At 41.5% G+C, this 21,050-nt stretch overlaps 1 protein-coding gene across 4 annotated transcripts; it reads left to right on the top strand.

Annotated features, from left to right (window-relative positions):
* The first annotated feature begins 38 nt into the window (after positions 1-38).
* On the top strand, positions 39-20,065 carry BPNT1 (3'(2'), 5'-bisphosphate nucleotidase 1). Of its 4 annotated transcripts, none has more exons than XM_077813748.1 (10): positions 39-308; positions 1,715-1,776; positions 7,309-7,436; positions 11,800-11,904; positions 12,300-12,407; positions 13,221-13,269; positions 15,106-15,197; positions 16,593-16,790; positions 18,271-18,376; positions 19,384-20,065. In XM_077813748.1, the coding sequence occupies exons 3-10, from the start codon at positions 7,317-7,319 to the stop codon at positions 19,530-19,532; spliced, it is 927 nt and encodes a 308-aa protein (XP_077669874.1). In that variant the 5' UTR covers positions 39-308; positions 1,715-1,776; positions 7,309-7,316; the 3' UTR covers positions 19,533-20,065. The 4 variants fall into 4 exon arrangements, with proteins under 4 accessions (XP_077669874.1, XP_077669875.1, XP_077669873.1 ...); XM_077813749.1 differs by having other exon boundaries at positions 1,715-1,747; XM_077813747.1 differs by lacking the exon at positions 1,715-1,776 and having other exon boundaries at positions 40-308.
* Positions 20,066-21,050: the final 985 nt, after the last annotated feature.

A 21,050-nucleotide genomic window follows, 5' to 3' on the forward strand; every position in this document is an offset into this window, starting at 1 on the left:
GGCCGCGGGGAGGGACACGCCGCCTTGAAAGGCGTTTCTCTCTCCCTCTCTCTCTGCGGAAGGGGGGAGGGCTGGAATGTTGGGCGCCCCCGGGGCGGCGGGGACTAATGAGCCCATGAAATCACCCATGCGCGTCCTCTGGGTGGCTCAACTGCATGGCGCTGCTGCCGCCAAGGGTTGCAAAGGGTGAACGTTAGGACCCAGGAAGTTTTGGAGGAGTAGGAGGGTTACTGGGTGAAAAGGAAGGAGCAAGCAGGATACTGCACGGAGGAAGTAGCCTGCTTTCGTTGCTGCCAGTTGAACCACAGGTATTTTATTCTTTATCCAGGGTCTGTGTCTCATATATACCAGTTACATATGTGTCAGCGTGTGAAACTTATCAATGGGGGAGGAAAATTTCCAGGACGAGGAGGGATTTCTGATGGGAGAAAAAAGGAACAATTGTGCATGAAAGACAGTTAAATGTTTTCATTAACCGCGTTGTTTGTTGTGTATCCCCGCGCCTTGTGATTTTAAGGGGTTCTCTCTATTCTAATTCTGTTTGCTAAGACAATCATACAAGTGAGAATAGTCAATGCACATATGTATGAGATTTTTAAGCCCGGATTCCACCTGGAAAAGCACAAGACAGAAATAATTCGGTTGACTATTTCAGTTGCTTTATTAGTATCTGCTTTAGTATGTGGGGGTAAAGGAATTATTTTAAGGGGGGAGTTCTTTGCTGTTTAAAAATAAAGGTAAAACTATGTTAGATCAATTAAAAGTGATAAAAAACCTAAAATAAATCCTTTTTAAAAGTTCAGCATAAGATATTTTTCCTCAATCATCTTTTCGCACTGGTTTGTTGTTCTAGAACCGCTCATGAGTGGAAGGCTGTTGCTGATTTTTTTTCAAAAACATTCACTTTAAAGGGATGGGGGGAAATTGAAGGAATTTATTTTCATAGTGGAGGAGCAAACTATCTATACATTACAGAGATTTTTGGAAGCATAAAGGGAAAAAAAACTATGTTACGGGCTACTACCTTCAGCAGTGTCTCTTTAAACAAGTGTAGGTTATTGCTCAATTGAAGCAAAACTGAAATGGATATTGCCGAGAACAAGGAAGAGGGTAAGAAAGTGAACCAGCCACACCAAACGAAGTAGGGTTTTTGTTCTCCCTTATAACACAACCGATTACTTCAGTGGATACAACAAGAACGAGATACATCTGAGCATATGGTGGGTTTGCCACCCAAAAGCCGTATCTACAGATTTTTCAAAATTTACAATTTTACAAAATTAGGCCCTGATACTGCAGACATACCATTATTAGCCCAATGAGACTACCCGCAGGAGTAAAGTTAAGCACGTGCATAGGAGTGTCCAGGCTTTGGGCTTTATGCACATGTGTGGCACTACCAGTTCAGCTGAAGTGATGTTAACACAGTGAGAGTCTTTGGCCTGGTCTGTGCAGGCAAAGAGACACACATAACTAAAAGTGTATTTTTTACATCAATTCCATTAAATCAGTGCAAAACTTAAAGTGATTTGAACGTCCCTGTTAAACCTGGCATATGTTGGTTTATCTTGTTTCAGTAAATTTACGGGTGCAAGCTAAACTGATATAAATGGTTTTGTGTGTTAGTGTTAGTCCCAGGATATGTGAGACAGAGTGGATGAGGTAATATCTTTTACGGGACTAACTTCTTGTCCTTTCCACCAACAACTTTTAGGCTTCGCAGAGCTCTTCCTCGGATCTAGAAAAGGTAACCAAGGTGTCACAACTAAATACAAGGTGGGACAGATTGTTAAGCACAAGAAGTTAACAAGTATATCTGAGCATAAGCTTTCGTGAGCTACAGCTCACTTCATTGGCTGCATTCAGTGGAAAATGCAGTGGGGAGATTTTATATACACAGAGAACATGAAACAATGGGTGTTACCATACACACTGTAACAAGAGTGATCAGATAAGGTGAGCTATTACCAGCAGGAGAGGAAAAAAAACCTTTTGTAGCGATAATCAAGGTGGGCCTTTTCTAGCAGTTGACAAGAATGTGTGAGGAACAGTAGGAGGGAAAAATAAACATGGGGAAATAGTTTTACTTTGTAATGATACATCCACTCCCAGTCTTTATTCAAGCCTAATTTAATGGTGTCCGGTTTACAAATTAATTCCAATTCAGCAGTCTCTCATTGGAGTCTATTTTTGAAGTTTTTCTGTTGAAGAATTGCCACTTTTAGGTCTGTAATCGAGTAACCAGAGAGACTGAAGTGTTCTCCGACTGGTTTCTGAATGTTATAATTCTTAACATCTGATTTGTGTCCATTTATTCTTTTACATAGAGACTGTCCGGTTTGGCCAATGTACATGGCACGTTCTTGTCAACTGCTGGAAATGGCCCACCTTGATTATCACTACAAAAGGTTTTCTCTCCTGCTGGTAATAGCTCACCTTTCCTGATCGCTCTTGTTACAGTGTGTATGGTAACACCCATTGTTTCATGTTCTCTGTGTATATAAAATCTTCCCACTGTATTTTCCACTGCATGCATCTGATGAAGTGGGCTGTAGCTCACGAAAGCTTATGCTCAAATAAGTTCATTAGTCTCTAAGGTGCCACAAGTACTCCTTTTCTTTTTGCGGATACAGACTAACATGGCTGCTACTCTGAAAGAAGTTAACAGGTGTTGGGGGAGACCAATTAAAATGAAGTGGGCAATTAACTCCTTAGCAGTTGTAGAACAAAGTTGGGTTAGTAAGCTACAAAGGGCTAGTCTACTCTAGAAGTACTGCCTACAGTGCAGCCCGTCTGGTAAAGACACTTTATGCCGACAGAAGAGAACTCTCCCGTCAGCATGATAAAACAACCTCCATGAGAGGTGGAGCTACATTGGCAGGACATAGTGTGATATAGTGCTGTCCACACCGGTGCTTAGGTTGGCGTAACTTACATCACTTGGGTGTGAATAAGCCGCCCCCCAGAGCAACATAAGTTATATCAACATAAGTGGTAGTGTGTACAAGCCCAGAGTGTTGTAATGAGCCATAAAAGCAGTGTCTCTGTTAAGACCATGGTTTTTAGTGTCCAGCAGAGTTATGAATTTCAATTCCTAGGCTCATCTTTTGAAGGTGTTGTGAAGATCTTGTTTGAAGATGAGGGCTGAGAGTTTAGATATGGAGCGATCGTTCTGTGGAAAGAGTTTGCCTATGGGTGATGGTGTTTTTTGTCTTTTATCATTTTTCTGTGTGAGTTCATTTGAGAGCACAGCGATTGTCTGGTTTCATCCATATAGTTGCTGCTGTACCACTACCAGCACACATGGTCCGCCCACAACACACCTTTCAAGATCCAGGGGTCCTACTAACACCTGTCCCAACATGAGGTGTACCTCATCCAACTCATCAAATGCCCCAACAACAACTATGTGGGTGAATAAATAATCCATAGCCACAATTCATGATGCACCTAAGTCCTTTGATTCTGATGAACCTAGCTATGTAAGACTGGTGCCATGGAGCAAAATTAATCCTGACCCCAGTTGCTGATCATTTTCTGTGTAAATTCATTTTAGCTAATCAACTGTAGCTGCTATTCTTAGTAATGTAGATACCTAATCGGTGGTGTAAATGTTACTGAGTGACAAATGACCTTATTAAAAAACAATACAAACTCATTAAGACACATTTCTTCCTCAAAGCTTTTCAGCAAGAATCCACTAGAGAGAGATTTAAAGAGAATGCACCTTCATTTTCACTATGTGGTGTATTTTGTCTTTCAGATGTACTGTCTGTGTAACTTTAGGGCCCACTCCTGCAAGCTGCTACATGTGGGGAGACCCCTATGCCCACATAGAGCCCACTTAATTCAGTGGAACTCCAAGATCACGGCCTCAGACTCTGAGCTTCTTGCAATAATCACTTTGTCTTCTTGTATGTTTTCCATAGTACTACATGCAGTAAGAGAGCTCAGTAAATAATAATATTTGCGTCAATAATATCCTGAGGCAGTGAGTGCTACATGTCACATATGTTAAAAATTGACATCTTAGCCATTTTATAGATATTAATTTAAGTTACCAAAGGCTTCAAGTCCTATAGACCTAATTCTCAAAAGCAGCTGCAGCGAGAGTCAGACTTTAGCCTCAGTCATTCTGACCACATCTTCCAGCTAAATACCCTCCAAAATCAAACTTATGTGGGATTAGTAATAATAGTCTAGTATTACATCTTTAACAAAAGAGGCAACCCAGTGGCTTAGTAGTCATGCTCTGTGGTCCCATGTGAGATCTTCGTTAGACATGCCAAACTTGGTCTCTTGCTCTTGGGGCTGGCGGTGACTGGATATGCTGTGGAGGCTCTGGAAGGAAGCAGCTGATTAAGAAGTGACAATGACAGATTCTAAGGAGAGTCCCACCTAATCCTTCTCAACCTGAGGGGTGCCTCGGAAGGACACAATTTAAAGACTGTTTGTCACTTGGAACTCAAATTGAGAGAACTAGAAAAAAAGGCATTTAATTTAACAAGGTAGCTTGACTTAAATCGGTGTTTCCCAAACTTAGGACACCGCTTATTCAGGGAAAGCCCCTGGTGGGCCGGGCTGGTTTGTTTACCTGCCGTGTCCGCAGGTTCAGCCGATCGCGGCTCCCACTGGCCGCGGTTCGCCGCTCCAGGCCAATGGGGGCTGCGGGAAGCGGTGCAGACCAAGGGACGTACCGGCCGCCGCTTCCTGCAGCCCCCAGGGGCCAGGCACAGCGAACCGCGGCCAGTGGGAGCCACGATCGGCCGAACCTGCGGATGCGGCAGGTAAACAAACCGGCCCGGCCCACCAGAGGCTTTCCCTGAATAAGTGGCGTCCCAAGTTTGGGAAACACTGACTTAAATCAAAGTGATGTAGGTGCCAAACATGACTCCATATTTGCGTTTGATTTCTGTTTGCACTAAAAGCAGGCAGTGAAACTTTTGTTATTTATGAAGATATGGCATATCATCCCTAAAGCTGCAACACTTACTCTCTGTGCACAGAAAGAATGGAATGCAAATAAGAGAGAATTGGTAAAAAGGCACTTAAGTTGTTAACAGGGTGAATTTATTTAGATCAATTTTAATCATAATTTAAATCAGTAAGCAGGAAACTTTGTTTTGCATTTGTACTTTTTAGTTAGTTTCCTAAAGAAAGGTTGATTCTCATTTGTTGGTAATCATTAAAATATGCTGATTTGCAACTAAATACAGCCTTCATGCTAAATTTGCTAACCAAGGGCATATACGCATACATGTGCTATATGCATACACTTTTATTTAAGCAATTATAAGTTGATTTTTATATTGTTTGTTAGAAAATGGTGAATGATGCATTTCTTATTTAACAGGTTATTAATATTTTTGATAGCGATTTGTGTTAAGCTCTGTTTGGGTGGAAATTGGAATTCAATTAAAAATGCTCCAAAATAGCATTTTCAAATAGTTTATTAGGTAAATAAAATGATTTAATGTAGATGAATACATAAGGGGGGAGTTTAAAACTGATTTATTAAACAAAGGAAGGATTTATTATCTGTAGTTTGTGAAATTGAACTGATTGTTTCTGGTCACCATGTCCTTCAAGACTTCAGAACTCTCATCTTCTCACACCTACTTTTTATTCATAGGAAGAGGAAAACATACTTTATTGCTTTTCCAACTCCTATTGGTTTCTTAACTTTGAATGAACTAGTTGTTGAACTGAACTAGTTGAATAAATGGAAGTGAAGAAAATATTCTCTTTGCATTTGCAGAAAAGGCTACTGCTGGTTGAAAGCTGGTTTCGCAATTCAACAGACTCTGGTTTCAAGTGCTTAGCCAGTGGCATCTACTAGTTCTGTGGTTCGACTTTTAAAAACTTGGCAGCCAACATGTACTGCTTAATATTTTTTATTTAATTTAAAATATTTTAATAAATTATAATAAGTTTAGGCTTTAACATAGATGGTCATGTTCAAATTTAATTTTAAATAGATTTTTTTTAAATGTATGTTTAATTTAAATAAAAAAATCTGATTAAAAAAAGTCAATTTTTATCCATCCTCTTTGACAAAACAAGGCAATTATTATAAATGTGCTTTCCATCAAAGGACTGCAAAGCACTTTGCTGATTAATTAAGCCTCACAACACCCCTAAGACTCAGGAAAGTGTTGTTATTCATATGTTTCAGATAAGGAAAATGATGCATAGGCAAATTAAATGATTTAATCAGGTTTCTACAGGAAATCAATAAGTGATCCAGAAATAGAGCTGAGGAATCCTAATTCCTACTCTTCCTGTGCTTTAACTACAAGAGCATGCCTGATAGTGTTCAAGTCAGAAGTGAAGGGCTATAATCTGATGTAATTTTGGCATTAATCTGGGTAATTTACATGACTCTAGGTTTCAAAACGAGAATTGCACATTTAGTATTGTCAGTAAAGTTATCAGACTATACTGGGTTGTTTTGTTTCAGGGTTTTTTTTTTCCCCATTTCTACATAGTATTTTATTGAAATCCATAAAACTCTATATACTAGACACTTAGCATTACTAGCCACTTCTGCTCAGGATACATCAAGATTTAGCCAGCTCAGAAAGTTAGAAGTATCCTTTTAGTGAAGTGAGGGGGTAGGAATGTGTGTGTAGTGTGAGAGATGGAGAGGAAAGAAAGAGAATAAGGGAGGGGAATGTGGAGAACATAGACTGGGAATAAAGAGCAGGGAAATAGGGGCAGTGAGAAGTTGAGGGCAAAGAGGGTGACTGGAGATAAGAGAAGTGGGAGGGAGAATGGGGAACAGGGTAACGGTGGAGAGGCTAGGAGAGAGAATGTGAAGGGAAATGTGAGGTTGCAGGAACAAGGAGGGAAGATGGAGAAACTGCTAGTTCCTGCAACCAAGGAGCTAGGAGAGGGTAAATTCACCTACAAGAGTCATCTAGAGAAGGACTACCGCCTCTGCTTCATGATGCAATGCCTCTCATTATGCAACCCTTTTTTGCATCCATGTCACACTGTAAACTACAAAAATTACTGCCTTCCACTCTGTTAACATAGGACTACAGTCAGACCTTGGTTATCTGAACTTTTCATTACTTGAAGTGACCTTCTATCCCCAAACTTGTAATAATTTAATTGAAAAGTCTCCTACTTACCCAGATTAGTTCAGTATCCCCTTTCCAATCAGCTACCACAACAGGTTTTACCTTTATATAAATAACACTCCGAACTCTCCTTCTAGCATAACCTAACCTTCCCTTGAATGTTAATACATGAAATCATGATGTGTAGTTCTCATTCACAAGATCGCTTTTTGATTCTCTTCAGCACTTGATATGGCTTCGTCTCCAACTGTGCTGATGCGCCTAATGGCCTCTGCGTATTCTGTTGCGCACAGAGCTGGAACAATCGTCAGAAATGTGGTAGCTGGCGGAGACCTGGGCATAGTGGAGAAGGTACTTATTTTCCTTCATACTGATCTCATGTCTGTTAAGAACAATGAGTTAAAAACAGCCCAAGGAGTTCTTTCTGAAGATCAGACAGCTCGCACACAACTGGGGGGAGGGAGTGCTGCGACAGACTGACAATATCCTGGCATACTTTATTGAATTAGGTTTAATACCTTTGGTGACCATTATATTCAAAATGCAGTTGTGTGTTATTGTGGAGTTGTATGTAACTCCTCTAGGAGGAGGGGTTTGTTAATGTCCATCCTTTGAAGCCACCTCCTGGAGAGGTTGGCATATATGAATTCAAACTGGATTCTCCAGGGACCAACAGACAAAGAAAAGGATATTTGGATAAATAGCCTGGTTTTATCTGGCTCAGGTTGTTCTTCCTGATCCAGCAAATGGACAGGACCCCGGGTCATGGGGGCCCCAATCCTGAGGGTACGGTTGGAAGTACAGGGCCTACTGGAGCCCCATAGGGTTCCCAACTTTGCACAAAACTGAACACTCTAGCCCTGCCCCTGTCCCAAGCCCCGGTCCCCACTCACTACATTCCCCCTCCCTTGGTGCGTCGCTCTCCCCCACGCTCACTGACTTTCACTGGGCTAGGGTGGGGGTTGGGGTGTGGGCTCTAACTGGGGATGTGGATTCTAGGGTGGAGCCAGAAATGAGGGACTTTGAGTGTGGGAGGGGACTTCGGGTTGATGCAGGTGGTTGGGGTACAGGAGGGGGTGCTGGCTCTGGGGTGGGGATGGGGGTGAGGAGTTTGGGGTTCAGGAGGGTGCTACCGATTAGGGGGGGCTGAGGGTTGGGGCTTGGGGTTGGGGCATGGGTTTACCTCAGACAGCAGCGTAGCATGGGGGCTAAGGCAGGCTGCCTGCCTGTCCTGGCACCCGTGCTGTGTGTGACCTGGAAACAGCCAGCAGGTCCGGGTCCTAGGGTCCACGCTCCACTCTTGTCTGCAGGTAATGCCCCCACCAGCTCCCATTGGGCCGGAACCCCATCTTGGCCCTATCTCTAATCTTGTTGCAGCATTTTATATAAGGTGCAATAACCAACTCTCTCCCCACAGAATCCTGGTCTCCTGGAGTGTTACCCAACTGACAGCAGTTGCCAGGCTGCTGTATCTTATTTCAGTGATTTCTCTAAATGTTCTTACAGATTTTTCCTTTTCTGTTTCTCTTTTCCCCTAGCACGCAATAGAGCATCCTCAATAAAAAAAAAGGTGTAAATATTTTATAGCAGAGTGATTTTGATTTAATGGTTAGTCTTTGAATGCTTTGTTTATGCTTTTTTGGTTTTTTTTTTTTTTTCATTTGAAAGAAAAAATATATCCTATTCAAGTCTAATTGCAAGTTCTTTCAATGTTCTAGTAATGTGCTTAGTTATCGTAACCACAATAAGTCATAGATCCAGAGCTTGGTAATGCTATCACGCAATCATCTTACTCCTGGTATCATGTAATAAATATGTGTGTTCTAATTCAATTACTATGAGTCTTAGCATAAAGTGCATTTGAAGCGTAAGAAATAGAATATGCACCAGAAGTAGGCCCTAGTTAACAGACTTTTTTTCTTTTTGATCTTTTAATGTCATTGCCTCCCTTCTTGTTACTATTCTATCTTACCTTTTTCTTTTTTAAATGTAAAAGTCCCCAAAGCTTTCTACCTCATGCCCCCCTTTACCCTTGTCTGTGTCCCCTCCCCCACAACTCTGGGAGAGGGGGGACACAGACAGGGGCCAGGGAGCCGAGGCTGGGGCCACAGCTGGGGACAGGAGTGGTGCCGGGTGTCTCTCCCCTCCCTGCCCTCCATGGGGGCTGGCCCGGGCCCCAGCTGCACACCCCTGAATGTTCTTCCGCTTCCAACAGTTTGGGGACCTCTGGTCTAACTTGATCCCAGCCTCTTCTCTCACTCCTTTGGTATATATGACTTTACAAAGAATCCTGTTTGACTCATTTAGTTGATAATGAAATATTTACTAGACACCTGCTAGTCAGAGAAATAAATCTACTAGCTAGAGGTCAGTAAAAAAGAAGAGGGCCTATGAATGACAACCAGGGATAATGCAGTGGAGAGAAGTCCATTGCATTATCCCTGGTTGTCACTGGTAGGCCATCTTCTTTTTTACTGACCTCTCCCATCCCTACCTCTTCCCTGCTGGATTTCCTGTCAGGATGCTGTTGCTAGATCATGCTAAGACGTTCCAACTTTCATATTTGTTCTGGTCACTAGGTGTCACATAAACTTGAAGCTCCACCTGTTTCCACTTCAGGGTGTTGAAAGATGGCTTTTGTCTCCCCATCTTCTTTATCCCAGGATCCTCTGCCTGCTGTGATGGGCTGGCAATCTTTGCTACTCTTCTCTTCTCCCAACCTCTGATTGGTATAGTCTTGGATAATTATTATTTATATTACAATAATGCCTAGAGGCTCCAGCCAAGACTAGGCTCCATTGTGCTAGGCACTGTACGTGCCTAATAAGGGATATCCCTACCCTGAAGAGTATATAATCTAATAGACAAGAAGAAAGGATGTGAGGTAGGGTTATTAGTGCCATTTTCCAGATGGGGGAACTGAGGCACAGAGAGATTAGTGACCTGTCCAAGGGTCCACAGTAAATTCAAATCGCTTGTGTCCCAGTCCAGGGCCTCAGTCACAAAACCAACTTTCCTCTCTTCGCTGGCAGGGAGATGGACTGGATGGCCTAAAAGGTCTCTTCTATCTCTAACTCTTGTGATTCTATGAACCAAATCCTGAAATCCTTATTCTCACTGAAGTCTGTCAATGGGAGTTTTGCATGTGCAAGGATTACAGGCTTTAGACCTATATTGGAACAGCAATACTCAGCAAAAAAACTGATAAACCAATAAAGGTCTCCTCCCCGCCCCCCAATAATCATAGAAGGCCAAGTGCTACAAAATAATTAAGAACAATGTCAAGGGAATTATTTTAGTAAATGTGATTATCATTATAACTTTCCTCATCTTGTTTAATATTAGTTCAAAAACTATACAAAAAGACAATGCTGCTAACTTGCACTTTAGTAGCCTGGCCTTTGCTAGTCCACTATGTGAGTGATCCTTAGACTTCAGTGGTTTGTGGGATGTGGAAAATGTCTGCAGACTGTTTTAAAAAAAAAAGAAAAAAGTTACACCCATTTTATCTATAAATTTCTTATAAATTAAAAAGAAAGCTTTTCCACAAAATATCATGGCCCCTATCCTGCGAAGTCTGTATCTATACATGAATAAGATTAATTATTTTTGGCTTTATGCAGTGAATCAAAATTTCATTGTATTATAATAATAAATAAATTTCATGTTGTTATGCTTTAAGAAATTTGACGTACAGGAAAATATAATGAAAATACATTTGAGAGTAGCATTCTCACCTTTTTGTGGTTGTAAAAAGTTATTTCTGAGTGAGCCATTTATCCAAGCAGTTGTAAGTAGCTGTATTTTCCTAAGCAGTCAGTTTTTATAGTGGAAATCTTGTGCTTCTGAATAATGCAAATTGACAACACTAACAGAAGTTATAGCAACTTCCTTCTCTTTTGGCCTTCCCAAGGAACAGCTCCCTAGACATCAACATGTGCAGAATGCCACTTGTCTCCTCATATGTATAAACATCTTCAAACAACTAATGCCTCCCTAATCTTTCCAAGATCCAGTCCAAAAAAATCGCCCTCTTGGGCCTGACCATCCCATAAACTGCATACGTTCACTCCCATTGCCTTCTGTGTGAGTTGCATGCACACAACCTGAAGAATGAAAGATCCCTCCTCTTTACTACCAAGCCCTTCTCCCTTTTTTTTTTTTTTTTTTACATCCCTTTGCTTGTTTAGTACCTTTCCTCTCAGTGTCCTTCCATACATCAGCTCACAGCTGGCATAACAGCCCTCTTCTCTGCAGCTCCTGCCTCTTCAACTTGCTGTCTTTTCAGTAGCATGCCAAAACATTTTTCCCCTTATTTATGTCTTTTAATTTCTCTCTCCTTCTCTTCTTATGTTTATTTAACTTGATAAATGTACTACTTGGCTCTGTGAAGTGTGGTATACTTGTATGAATGTTATCATACAAAATAAGGATGTTTGGTGCTGAATCCACAGAGAAGGTACAACACATGCAGCATTGGAACAAGCTTCCTCACACTGCCCTACCGATGTATTTCACTTCTGAGATGGATGATAAGAGAGAAGACTCAGTCTCAATGACCTGTTCAGTCCTTGGCTTCTCTCAAGTTGGTCAACTGGGATGGTGATTTCTGTGACATGGATCCTTCTCCACTAGGAACTGGATATCCATGATCAGTGTGATACAGGCCACTGTGTTGTTTTAAAGTAGAATAATTCCTTCCCGTCCTTTGCAGTGTGGACCCAACGACTTGCAGACCAAAGCCGACCGACTGGTACAGATGACTATTTGCTCTTCACTGGCACGGAAATTCCCCCGAGTGACAATCATTGGAGAAGAGGTGAGAACTCTGTTCATCTAACATCCTGAAAATGTAATTTGCTACTTATGATTTACATTTGTCATTTTCAGGCTTAAGAGAGCCACGTGTTCTCTTTAATTTTTATCTTCCTTCCCAATTCCCCTTCCCTCAGCGTTAGCCTCATCAGATGAATAGCCAGCAAATCCAGTGATTGGAAGGCAAATCCCACTCTCACGCCTGCAACCAGGCCAAGTTAACCTGGGATAAAGGAAAAGGCTGGCATGTGACTAAAACCTAGGGAGTGGCTGTATCACTTTGCTCCGCTGTATTTGCAGTGCTAGGAATGGAACCATATTTGGGAGCTGCAAAGGCTCACACAAAGTGCTCTCTGGCTGTTGCCTGTTTCCGTTAGTGTCTTTGTGTCCTTTTGTCAGGACCTGCCCTCTCATGATGTAGATGAGGAGTTGATTGAGGAAGGTCAATGTGAGGAAATACTGAAGAAAGCTTTTCCACCACAATACAGTTCCATTAAAGAGGAAGAGGTAATAAAAATGTTACACTTACTTTCTTACATTCCCATATAGCTTATTAGTCTTACCTAAGATCCAAGAAATAAAACAGATAATTTTGATGTTGTCAGCTTATCTTTTGGTTTAAGTGAAAATACTTCCTTTTTAAATTGAAGGTGACAAAGTGACAGCCCTAAAAATGGAAGCCCTCTAAATATCCACAGAATGGGTGTGGCATGGGTAGCAGAACTGCAGGTTTCTCTGTAATGTCCCATGAATGTGTATCAGATCTATACTAAAGGGACTGCCTTTAGGAGTGAGAGGGTAGTTTAGTTTCCATGCCCATTGACTCCTTGTATGCAGTGTTGTTGTAGTCATGTTGGTCCCAGAATATTAGAGACACAAGGTGTGCAAGTTAATATCTTCAGTTGGTGAGAGAGACAAGTTTACAGCACTCTCATTCAATCCTTGACATCTCTACGGAGATTGCAAGCAGCATTGCTAATTAGTGCAACCGGTGGTGGGTTGATGTTAGGTTTTAAATGTGGACGTCTTTTTGTGCAAAATGGATTGAGCTCACCAAATCCACATTACATAGCCAGCTAAATAGCTGGTGAAAAGTCTGATATCTCTTTACAAATCCCTGGAGCTGTCCAGCCCTATATATAATAAACATTTATGAACATGAATGTCATTCTTTTTGCACGTTAAGTGTAAGATTTCTTAACCGTTGTGAGGTTTATCCTCCTCTCACTGCTGCTAACTATTATACCAATAGTTTAATTTCCGTGGTTTGTGTTTCTTCTTGTGTTGTGTGCATTTTTTTTTTTTTTTTTTTTTTTTTAGCTTGTTGTGTGGGTTGATCCTCTGGATGGGACCAAAGAATACACGGAAGGTTGGCTTCTCTTTTGCATATTTGTACTGATTTGAAAAATTATTTCAGTTTAATAAAAGTAACATGAAAATTGCTAGAACATTCTAGAAGCTTATCAAACTGTAGTGTGCAGAGTCCATCAGAATAGATAGAAAATGTTGGGAGGGAAAGGATTTTGTGAGCATTTTTTTTACGTTAGACTGGTCATAGCACTAGAAATATACTGTAGGGAACCATCTTCACTGGCAGGGGAAGGACTAGGTGACATAATAGTTCTTTTCTATCTTTAATTTATATAACACGGTGATCTCCCACTTACAAAGTGGCCTGCAGAACAAGAGGCCTGGAGAACCACTGAACTAGAAAAGTGTGGGTAGTGAAGTCATTTAGAAGGGTCAGACTCAAAGTCAGAATTTTTTTGGTTAGATGGGCATGTAATACATACATTTGGATCCTGCTTACAAGTCAGGAATAAGCAGGATTTCGTAAATGCTTCGTATCTGAAAAAGAAAATGTCACTTAGGTTTGTTGGGCAAAGAAAGATTTGTCACTAAGTGGTTTTCCTGGCACTGTTTTAGAGTTCTCTTGTCCATATAAACAATTTGAGCTCTGCTTTCCTGACTCATGACATTTCTAGAAGCCCACACTGGAATTACGCTGTTTCTTCTACAGTGTATATTTTCTACTAAATGCTCTGTTGGTACTTGCCTGCAGACACCCAGTTACAGTTCCACATAAAGTTTTCAGCTAAGATCACTAGAGTCTCCAAAAGTGTCTTCCTTGACAAAATGTTTATATAAGATTTTTTTTTTTTTTACAGTTGTTATGACTCCTGTAATCCCATTTCATAACTTGTATGAGATTTTATTCACATTAGGCACCAGCTCAAACCTAGCAACATCCTGAGTGCCTTCCACTACCTTTGATTTCCATGGGAGTTGAGGGTATTCAACACTTCACAGGATTGGGGCCTTTTCTTTTCTTTTACATACGTTTGCTTTGGATATGCCTTAAATGGCTTTTATTAATAGTAATCTTTTACTATCTGATACATTGTCTCTCTGGCTTTTCTTTGCAAGGGGAAGGATCAATGAATTAGAGATAGGAAAGACCTAAACTTGTATGATCCTACAATATTTGTGTCCGCATCATTGAAAACACACAGATGTTACTACTGTATTTACGTCATTCTTTTAAAACAACATAATTACTTTTATCATGGAAGTAAATTTTATTTTTTGTAGAACACCGGGGTCCAATCCGGCAGGCACTTATTAGGCTTCTCTGAAAAAATCTGCAGTGCCACTACTGTATCCTCCTGTGGCATCTTGTCATAAGCAAGACTGTGAACTCTTTGTGGCAGGGAATTTTTTTGTTTTTTTTTAATTGTGGGCCTGTATAACATCTGGCACAATTGGCACTACTGTTTACTACCAAGCGCTTGCCGATTCAGGCCTGTGGTTTATATGAATGTTATTTACATAGTACTATGTAGTGATAGAATTTTTTTTCTCACCAGAGTCTTCCTAATATTAAATATGCATGTTGGCTCAGATTGTCAAAAGTGACTAGTAATTTTTGGATGCCTCGAGTTTTGGGCATCCAATTTGAGACATCTTAACAGGGTCTTATTTTTCAGAATACGGATTGCTCAAGAGTATCAAATTGTCTCAAGTTGAGCAACTAAAAATGAAGGCATCCACAATAACTAGTGACTTTTGCCAATCTTGGCCATTATAAATATTTTCAAGTAATTGAACAAAGATAGAGGATTGTGGGTTTGCATGAGGGCTGGGGTTTTTTTTCCTTACTCCCATTTTCAAGCGTTACTGAATAATAATTATTACTTCTTCACAGGTCTCCTTGACCATGTAACAGTTCTTATTGGAATTGCTTATGAAGGTAAAGCAATAGCAGGAGTTATTAACCAGCCCTTCTACAACTATGAGGTAATAAATGCATTGATTTTGCTTGCGAGCACTAAATAATCTGTAACTGTCACTTCTAGGACACAATTCTAGTTCACACACTTTCTGCTCAACAGTGCTTGACCTACAATACATACCACACTTCACTAGCTAGAGCTAATGGTCTAATATAAGGAACTATTGATCTGTGTGCTTGTTGATGATAGTTTTTTGGAAATGAATTCCAAGGACATGCAAATAACTGCAACAGCTCTCCACCCTTTTTGGTAACAAGGCATTACACATATTGTAGCTAGGCTGTCACATGAGTGTAAAACCTATGATATCTTGCTCCAGGCTGGTGGTTCTTGGATGCATTGCAGAAGTGACCTGTTTAGATTCACAGGGAGATGCCAACCACTCCACTTAGTGCCACTTGATGACTGAATCCTGGGACATCATTAAGCTGGGCCTTAGAAGGCACCAGGTGTTTCTCTGGCTTTGTCTACATTATGAGCTCTGGGTGTGATTCCCCGGCATGCGTACACATAGCCACAGTAGCACGGATAGCGGCAGCAGAGGCATGGCTTAGCAGTCCCAAGTACGTACCTGCTGGTTTCAGACGGGTTTGTACCCACCACTGCTCCCCTGTGACTCCACTCCCACTACCCTTTCTGTCGCAACAACACTGCTATTTATACTCATGCTTGCTTAATGAGAACTAGTGCGAGTACATGTACGCACCCACGGGAATTACACCCCCAGCCTGTATTATAGACCTAACCACAGTTAGTTGCAGCTGAGTTACAGAATGTTACCAAACCCAGTCCCATACGTCCCTCCCTCCAAAATGGGGGACGAAGAGGATTAACTATAACACCAGAATAGCAAAATTCAGGGACAATCCAAGGACACAGAATGGGAGCTGATTAGGATTGGGCAAAGCAAAGAAAAGCTCATAGTTGGTATATTACACTGAAATAATTATGAGGATACTTTTCAGTTCTGTAATATCTGATGCAAGGATTTCAAAGAGATTTACAAACTTAATCCATTATCACAAAGACCCTATAAGGTGGATAAGGAAGAATTATTATCCCCATTTTACAGTCGAGTGAACTAAAGCACAGAGACCTGCCCAAGCTAAATAACTTGCTCAAGGTCACACAATTTGTCATTCAGTTAGCTGGGAACAGAACCCAGGAGTCCTGGCTTCCTGCCCTGTGTTTCTGTTACTAGAACTCACTTCTTTTCCATTGCCACAATTTACACTTTTACCCTCTAAAATGAATCTAATAATGAAATAAAATGTTTCCAGCTATTCCTAATAATGAAATAAAATGTCTCCAGCTATTCCTTTGTGTTCATATTTTTTAAAAAATATGAAGTGGTATTTTGTGGTAACTGTAAGCCTTGTTTTTTGCATCTTCTGTGTAGGCAGGAGCAGATGCCGTGCTGGGTAGGACAATCTGGGGTGTCCTAGGTTTGGGTGCCTTTGGATTTCAGCTGAAAGAAGTGCCAGCTGGGAAACACATCATCACTACTACCCGTTCACACAGCAATAAGCTGGTAAATGATTGCATTAGTGCAATGAACCCTGATAATGTGGTGAGAGTTGGAGGTGCAGGAAATAAGGTATGACAATCCAATATTTTTCTTTGCTAGTTGTAAGATATGACATCTTTGTAAAGAGAGCAAAGAATTTAGGGCCAAATGTCATCCTTATCTCACTAGGTGCAAAGGGACGCCTGGCAGTGGAACTGGTGCCTGAAGAGGTGGGGCAGGATTTGGTGGAGATATAGATACAGGGAATGCTCCCCCGCTCCATATTGTGGAGTCCAGTGCTCTTGGGGCTCCTTGCCGAGCAACATGCAGGGGTTGTTTGGGGGAGAAGGAAGGGGTGGAATATCTGTAACCACTTGGAGCCTCTGGTCCTCTTACCCAACCCATATGAAAGTGTGCAATAGGGCTAGAAAGGCCTTATAGCAGTGGTGGGCAAACTTTTTGGGCCAAGGGCCGCATCTGGTTGGGGAAATTGTATGCAGGGCCAGGGGAAGGGGGTTGGGGTGCGGGAGGGAGTGCGGGGTGTGGGAGGGGGTGGGGTGTGCAGGAACAGGCTCAGGGCAGGGTGTATGAGGGGGCTCAGGGAAGGGGGCTGAGGCGCAGGAGGGGTGCGGAGTGCAGGATGGGGCTCAGGGCAGAGGTGCAGGAGGAGTCCGGACTGTGGGAGGGAGCTCAGGGCAGGGGGTTAGGGCGCAGGAGAGGTGCGGGGTGCGACAGGGAGTTGGGGGGGTGGGGATGCAGGAGGGGTTCAGGCTCCGGCCCGGCACCACTTACCTAAAGCGGCTCCGGGTGGCAGCAGTGTGCACCGGGGCCAGGGCAATCTCCCTGCGTGCCTGCCCTGGCCCTATGCCACGATGCTCCCGGCACGACGTCCCTGCACGGCCCCTGGGAGAGGGGGAGGCACAGGGTTCCGCGCACTGCCCTTTCCACGCCTCCAGGTACCTCCCCCAAAGCTCCCATTGGCCGTGGTTGCCCGTTCCCGGCCAATGGGAGCTGCGGGGGGTGGTGCCTGGTGGCAAGGGCAATGCATGGAGCCCTCTGGCCCCACCCCTACCCCTCCAGGGCCCCAGGGATGTGGTGCCGGCCGCTTCTGAGAGTGGTGCGGGGCCTGTGGCACCATGGGGGGCAATCCCGCGGACCTGATCCAAAGCCCTGAGGGGCTGGATCCGGCCCACAGGCCATAGTTTGCCCACCTGTGCCTTATCGGCATGTGAGGATTGTTTCCTCTCCATTCACCCAGGCAGATCTCCTCAGCATCCAGCCAAGATACATGAGTTGGATGCCAAGGTCTAGATTTGCTTCCTTTAGATTATATTTGAGACAATGAAAAATGGATCACTTTGGATGGTAACAGCTATGTTTTTTTGTAGACTTTTAAGATTATTAAATTTTTAAAACCGGAAGAGGAGCCTTTGAGACTCCTCTTTCTGGTGAGGCCATCAGAGTGTGTGCAGTATCAAACTGACCCAATTCTACTCCCATTGAACTCCTGTTCTATCTTTTGCATACTTGGGGGTGATACGAAATGACTGACATTTTTCATCTGTAATAGATCATTCAGCTTATAGAAGGCAAGGCTTCTGCTTATGTGTTTGCTAGTCCTGGGTGCAAGAAGTGGGATACGTGTGCTCCCGAGGCTATTTTACATGCTGTGGGAGGTGAGTTAACAATAATGTTCATAACTCTTTTTTTGAAAGAAGTTGAAGGTACAGTAGATTTTTCTAATGTTTATGTGCACAGGGTAGGTCATGTGATATATTTGCATAGGACCAAGGTGAGTTCCATTATGCCCATTATTGGCAGATAACTTCTTGACCTAAAAGCCTTTGTATATATTTAAGAACAAAACAAAGCACCACCCTTAAGCACTAAAGACCTGATCCAAAGCCCTTTGAAATCAGTGGAACAATTCCCATTGACTACAGTGGGCTTTGGATCAGACCCTGGATTTGCCAGTAGAAGGCAGTATAATTTACCTTGTCTGCTTTTATTCAAGACCCAATACAGTTACTAATTTTGAGGTAATACAAAAAACATTCCTTTTAAAACACATCGGTTTTACTACTACTATTTTCCAACCGACAGCTTCCTTTGCTGTTTTATTGTTTTCCTATACAACGAGGCCTTTTCCCAATTACTGCAATTTTTCATTTGTTTTCTGTATATGCTCACTGTGTGTACGGAGGGCATCTTATAATTCTTCAAAAACAACAAAACTGTTGGCCAAATCCTGGTAGTCCTTGCTCGGAGCTGCAGGATTTGGCTCCATATTTGAATTAATCCAATGTGTAACCCAGTAAAATCTCTACCCTACAAATAGCATAAAGCCACTGTGCCTTGGTGAAAATATAAGTTATGAAAAGGCTTGTTTGAATAAATATGAATTAACTTTAGATCAGTGGTGGTGGTCGACCTTTTCTGCTGCCCATCTTAATGTGTAAGAGGTTTCTTCTAGCCACTAAGATCAAGTATAGTATTGGTTTAATATCGTGTCAGGAGATTGTATCTTGCCATTCCAAATATAAAAGACTTGATCTTCTACATCTATCTGTAACAACTATGATTCAAAGGAAGAGAGAACCAGTAGATGTTCTATTTCAGGAAAAATTCAGCTGCTGTGCTTAAATTAACTGGGACCAATAACACATTCATATATTTCTTGCAGGCAAGTTGACTGATATCCATGGAAATCCTTTTCATTATAACAAGGAGGTGAAACACATGAATTCAGCAGGAGTCCTTGCCACGCTGAAAAACTTTGACTACTATGCGAGTCGTGTTCCAGAGAGCGTTAAACAAGCCCTTGTGCCTTAAAGGAGGAAGGCAACTTCCTCTGGGCTGTGAAAAAAACATTAACATAATATTTCAAGCTAACTGCCAAATGAGCTTGAAAATTTGTTTTATGAAATCTGAGCCTAGATTCATTCTGATATTGTGCTGATCAGTGATTTGTTTTAGAAATTAGTGTACAGAATGTCTAGATACACTGCTAAATCTGATTGTTTAGGGGGGAAAACCTACAGTAGTTTTACCAGGTAACAGGTGACAGTTTTTCAATATTCACAGTAGATGTTTTTCCTTCCCTTTGTAAGTAAGGAACCCAAGGAAAGTTCTGTTCTTGTGAATAGATTTTGTGCAATTATACTGTGTACATTTGTATCACATAATAATGTCACAGTCCAAATCTATTTCCTTAACTAATTTCAGGGCACGAAACCATAGCCTGAATTTGCTCAACATCTTTTGTTGTACATAGACAACAATACTTAGTTCACTTTATATATTGACAATAAATAATTTGTTTTGGGTCCAACTGCTTTAATAAAGTTACTGTTATTGATTCTTAAGCATGACATGCTTCCTTTTGTAAATAGCAGTTTTTGACATTTTGTAACATTTTTTCAGCATGTGAAAACCCCTTTTATTCTTGGTGTTTGGCTTATTTCTCTCTGCTTTCAATGAGGGGTTTTGTAGCGGATTAGGTTTGTGGGGGATAGTACTGAAGCAATTTCTTTTGCTACAGGAGTTAACTCTTCACACACAGGCAGCTCAATTTTGATTATATATTTGATAGTCCGAGGATTTTGCAGCTGTTTCTGTAGCTAGCAGAACTAAGGTCTTAGCATTTCATCCTAACTCTGGAAGGTTCATATGTGTATTCATTTCTAGTCATAATTCTGTATGCAGCTTTTAAAAGTACAGTTGCTACAGAGCCACTGACAGCCCCTGTCTCTGGCAAAGGCCCAGCACATCAACAGCAAGGCACTCTATTGGTGCCTCCACAAAACAGTGATGCACAGGAGCTCCCCCAGTCTTTGCAATGCAAGCATTACATTTCCTGCACCAGTTTTCTACATCCTGCTTTCATTTTACACAATACAATTTTTCTCTTAGCTTGGCTAAGTTTTTGCAACCCCAATGTCCAGCAGTTTTTAAATTGACATAAATAACTTCAAACCTCCTTTTTTAATGTATCTGTTACAACCATCTGATACTTATACCTATCACCAATTGTTTTTCCCCCCCATCTCCTATATAAAATTAATTCTTTAAACTGATTTTAAAAAATCAGGATATTTAATATTTTAATTTTTAATTACTGAAATTATTTTTTTAAATCCTTATGTATTTAAGGGATGTTAAGAGGTAATTTCTTTGGGATTTGCTCTTAAAAATTACCTAGATATAAATTTCAGCTTGGTATATAAATGGAGCAGAGACATTGGCACTTAAAACACAGGAAAAAACATACTTACTGTGCTCTATAAATGGTGGCAATAATGAAACTTTGTGGCATTTCTAACCCTGTAGTCAGTATTCACTCATAACTAA

This window comes from Eretmochelys imbricata, chromosome 3 (genome assembly GCF_965152235.1).
Source record: "Eretmochelys imbricata isolate rEreImb1 chromosome 3, rEreImb1.hap1, whole genome shotgun sequence".
NCBI lineage: Eukaryota > Metazoa > Chordata > Testudines > Cheloniidae > Eretmochelys > Eretmochelys imbricata.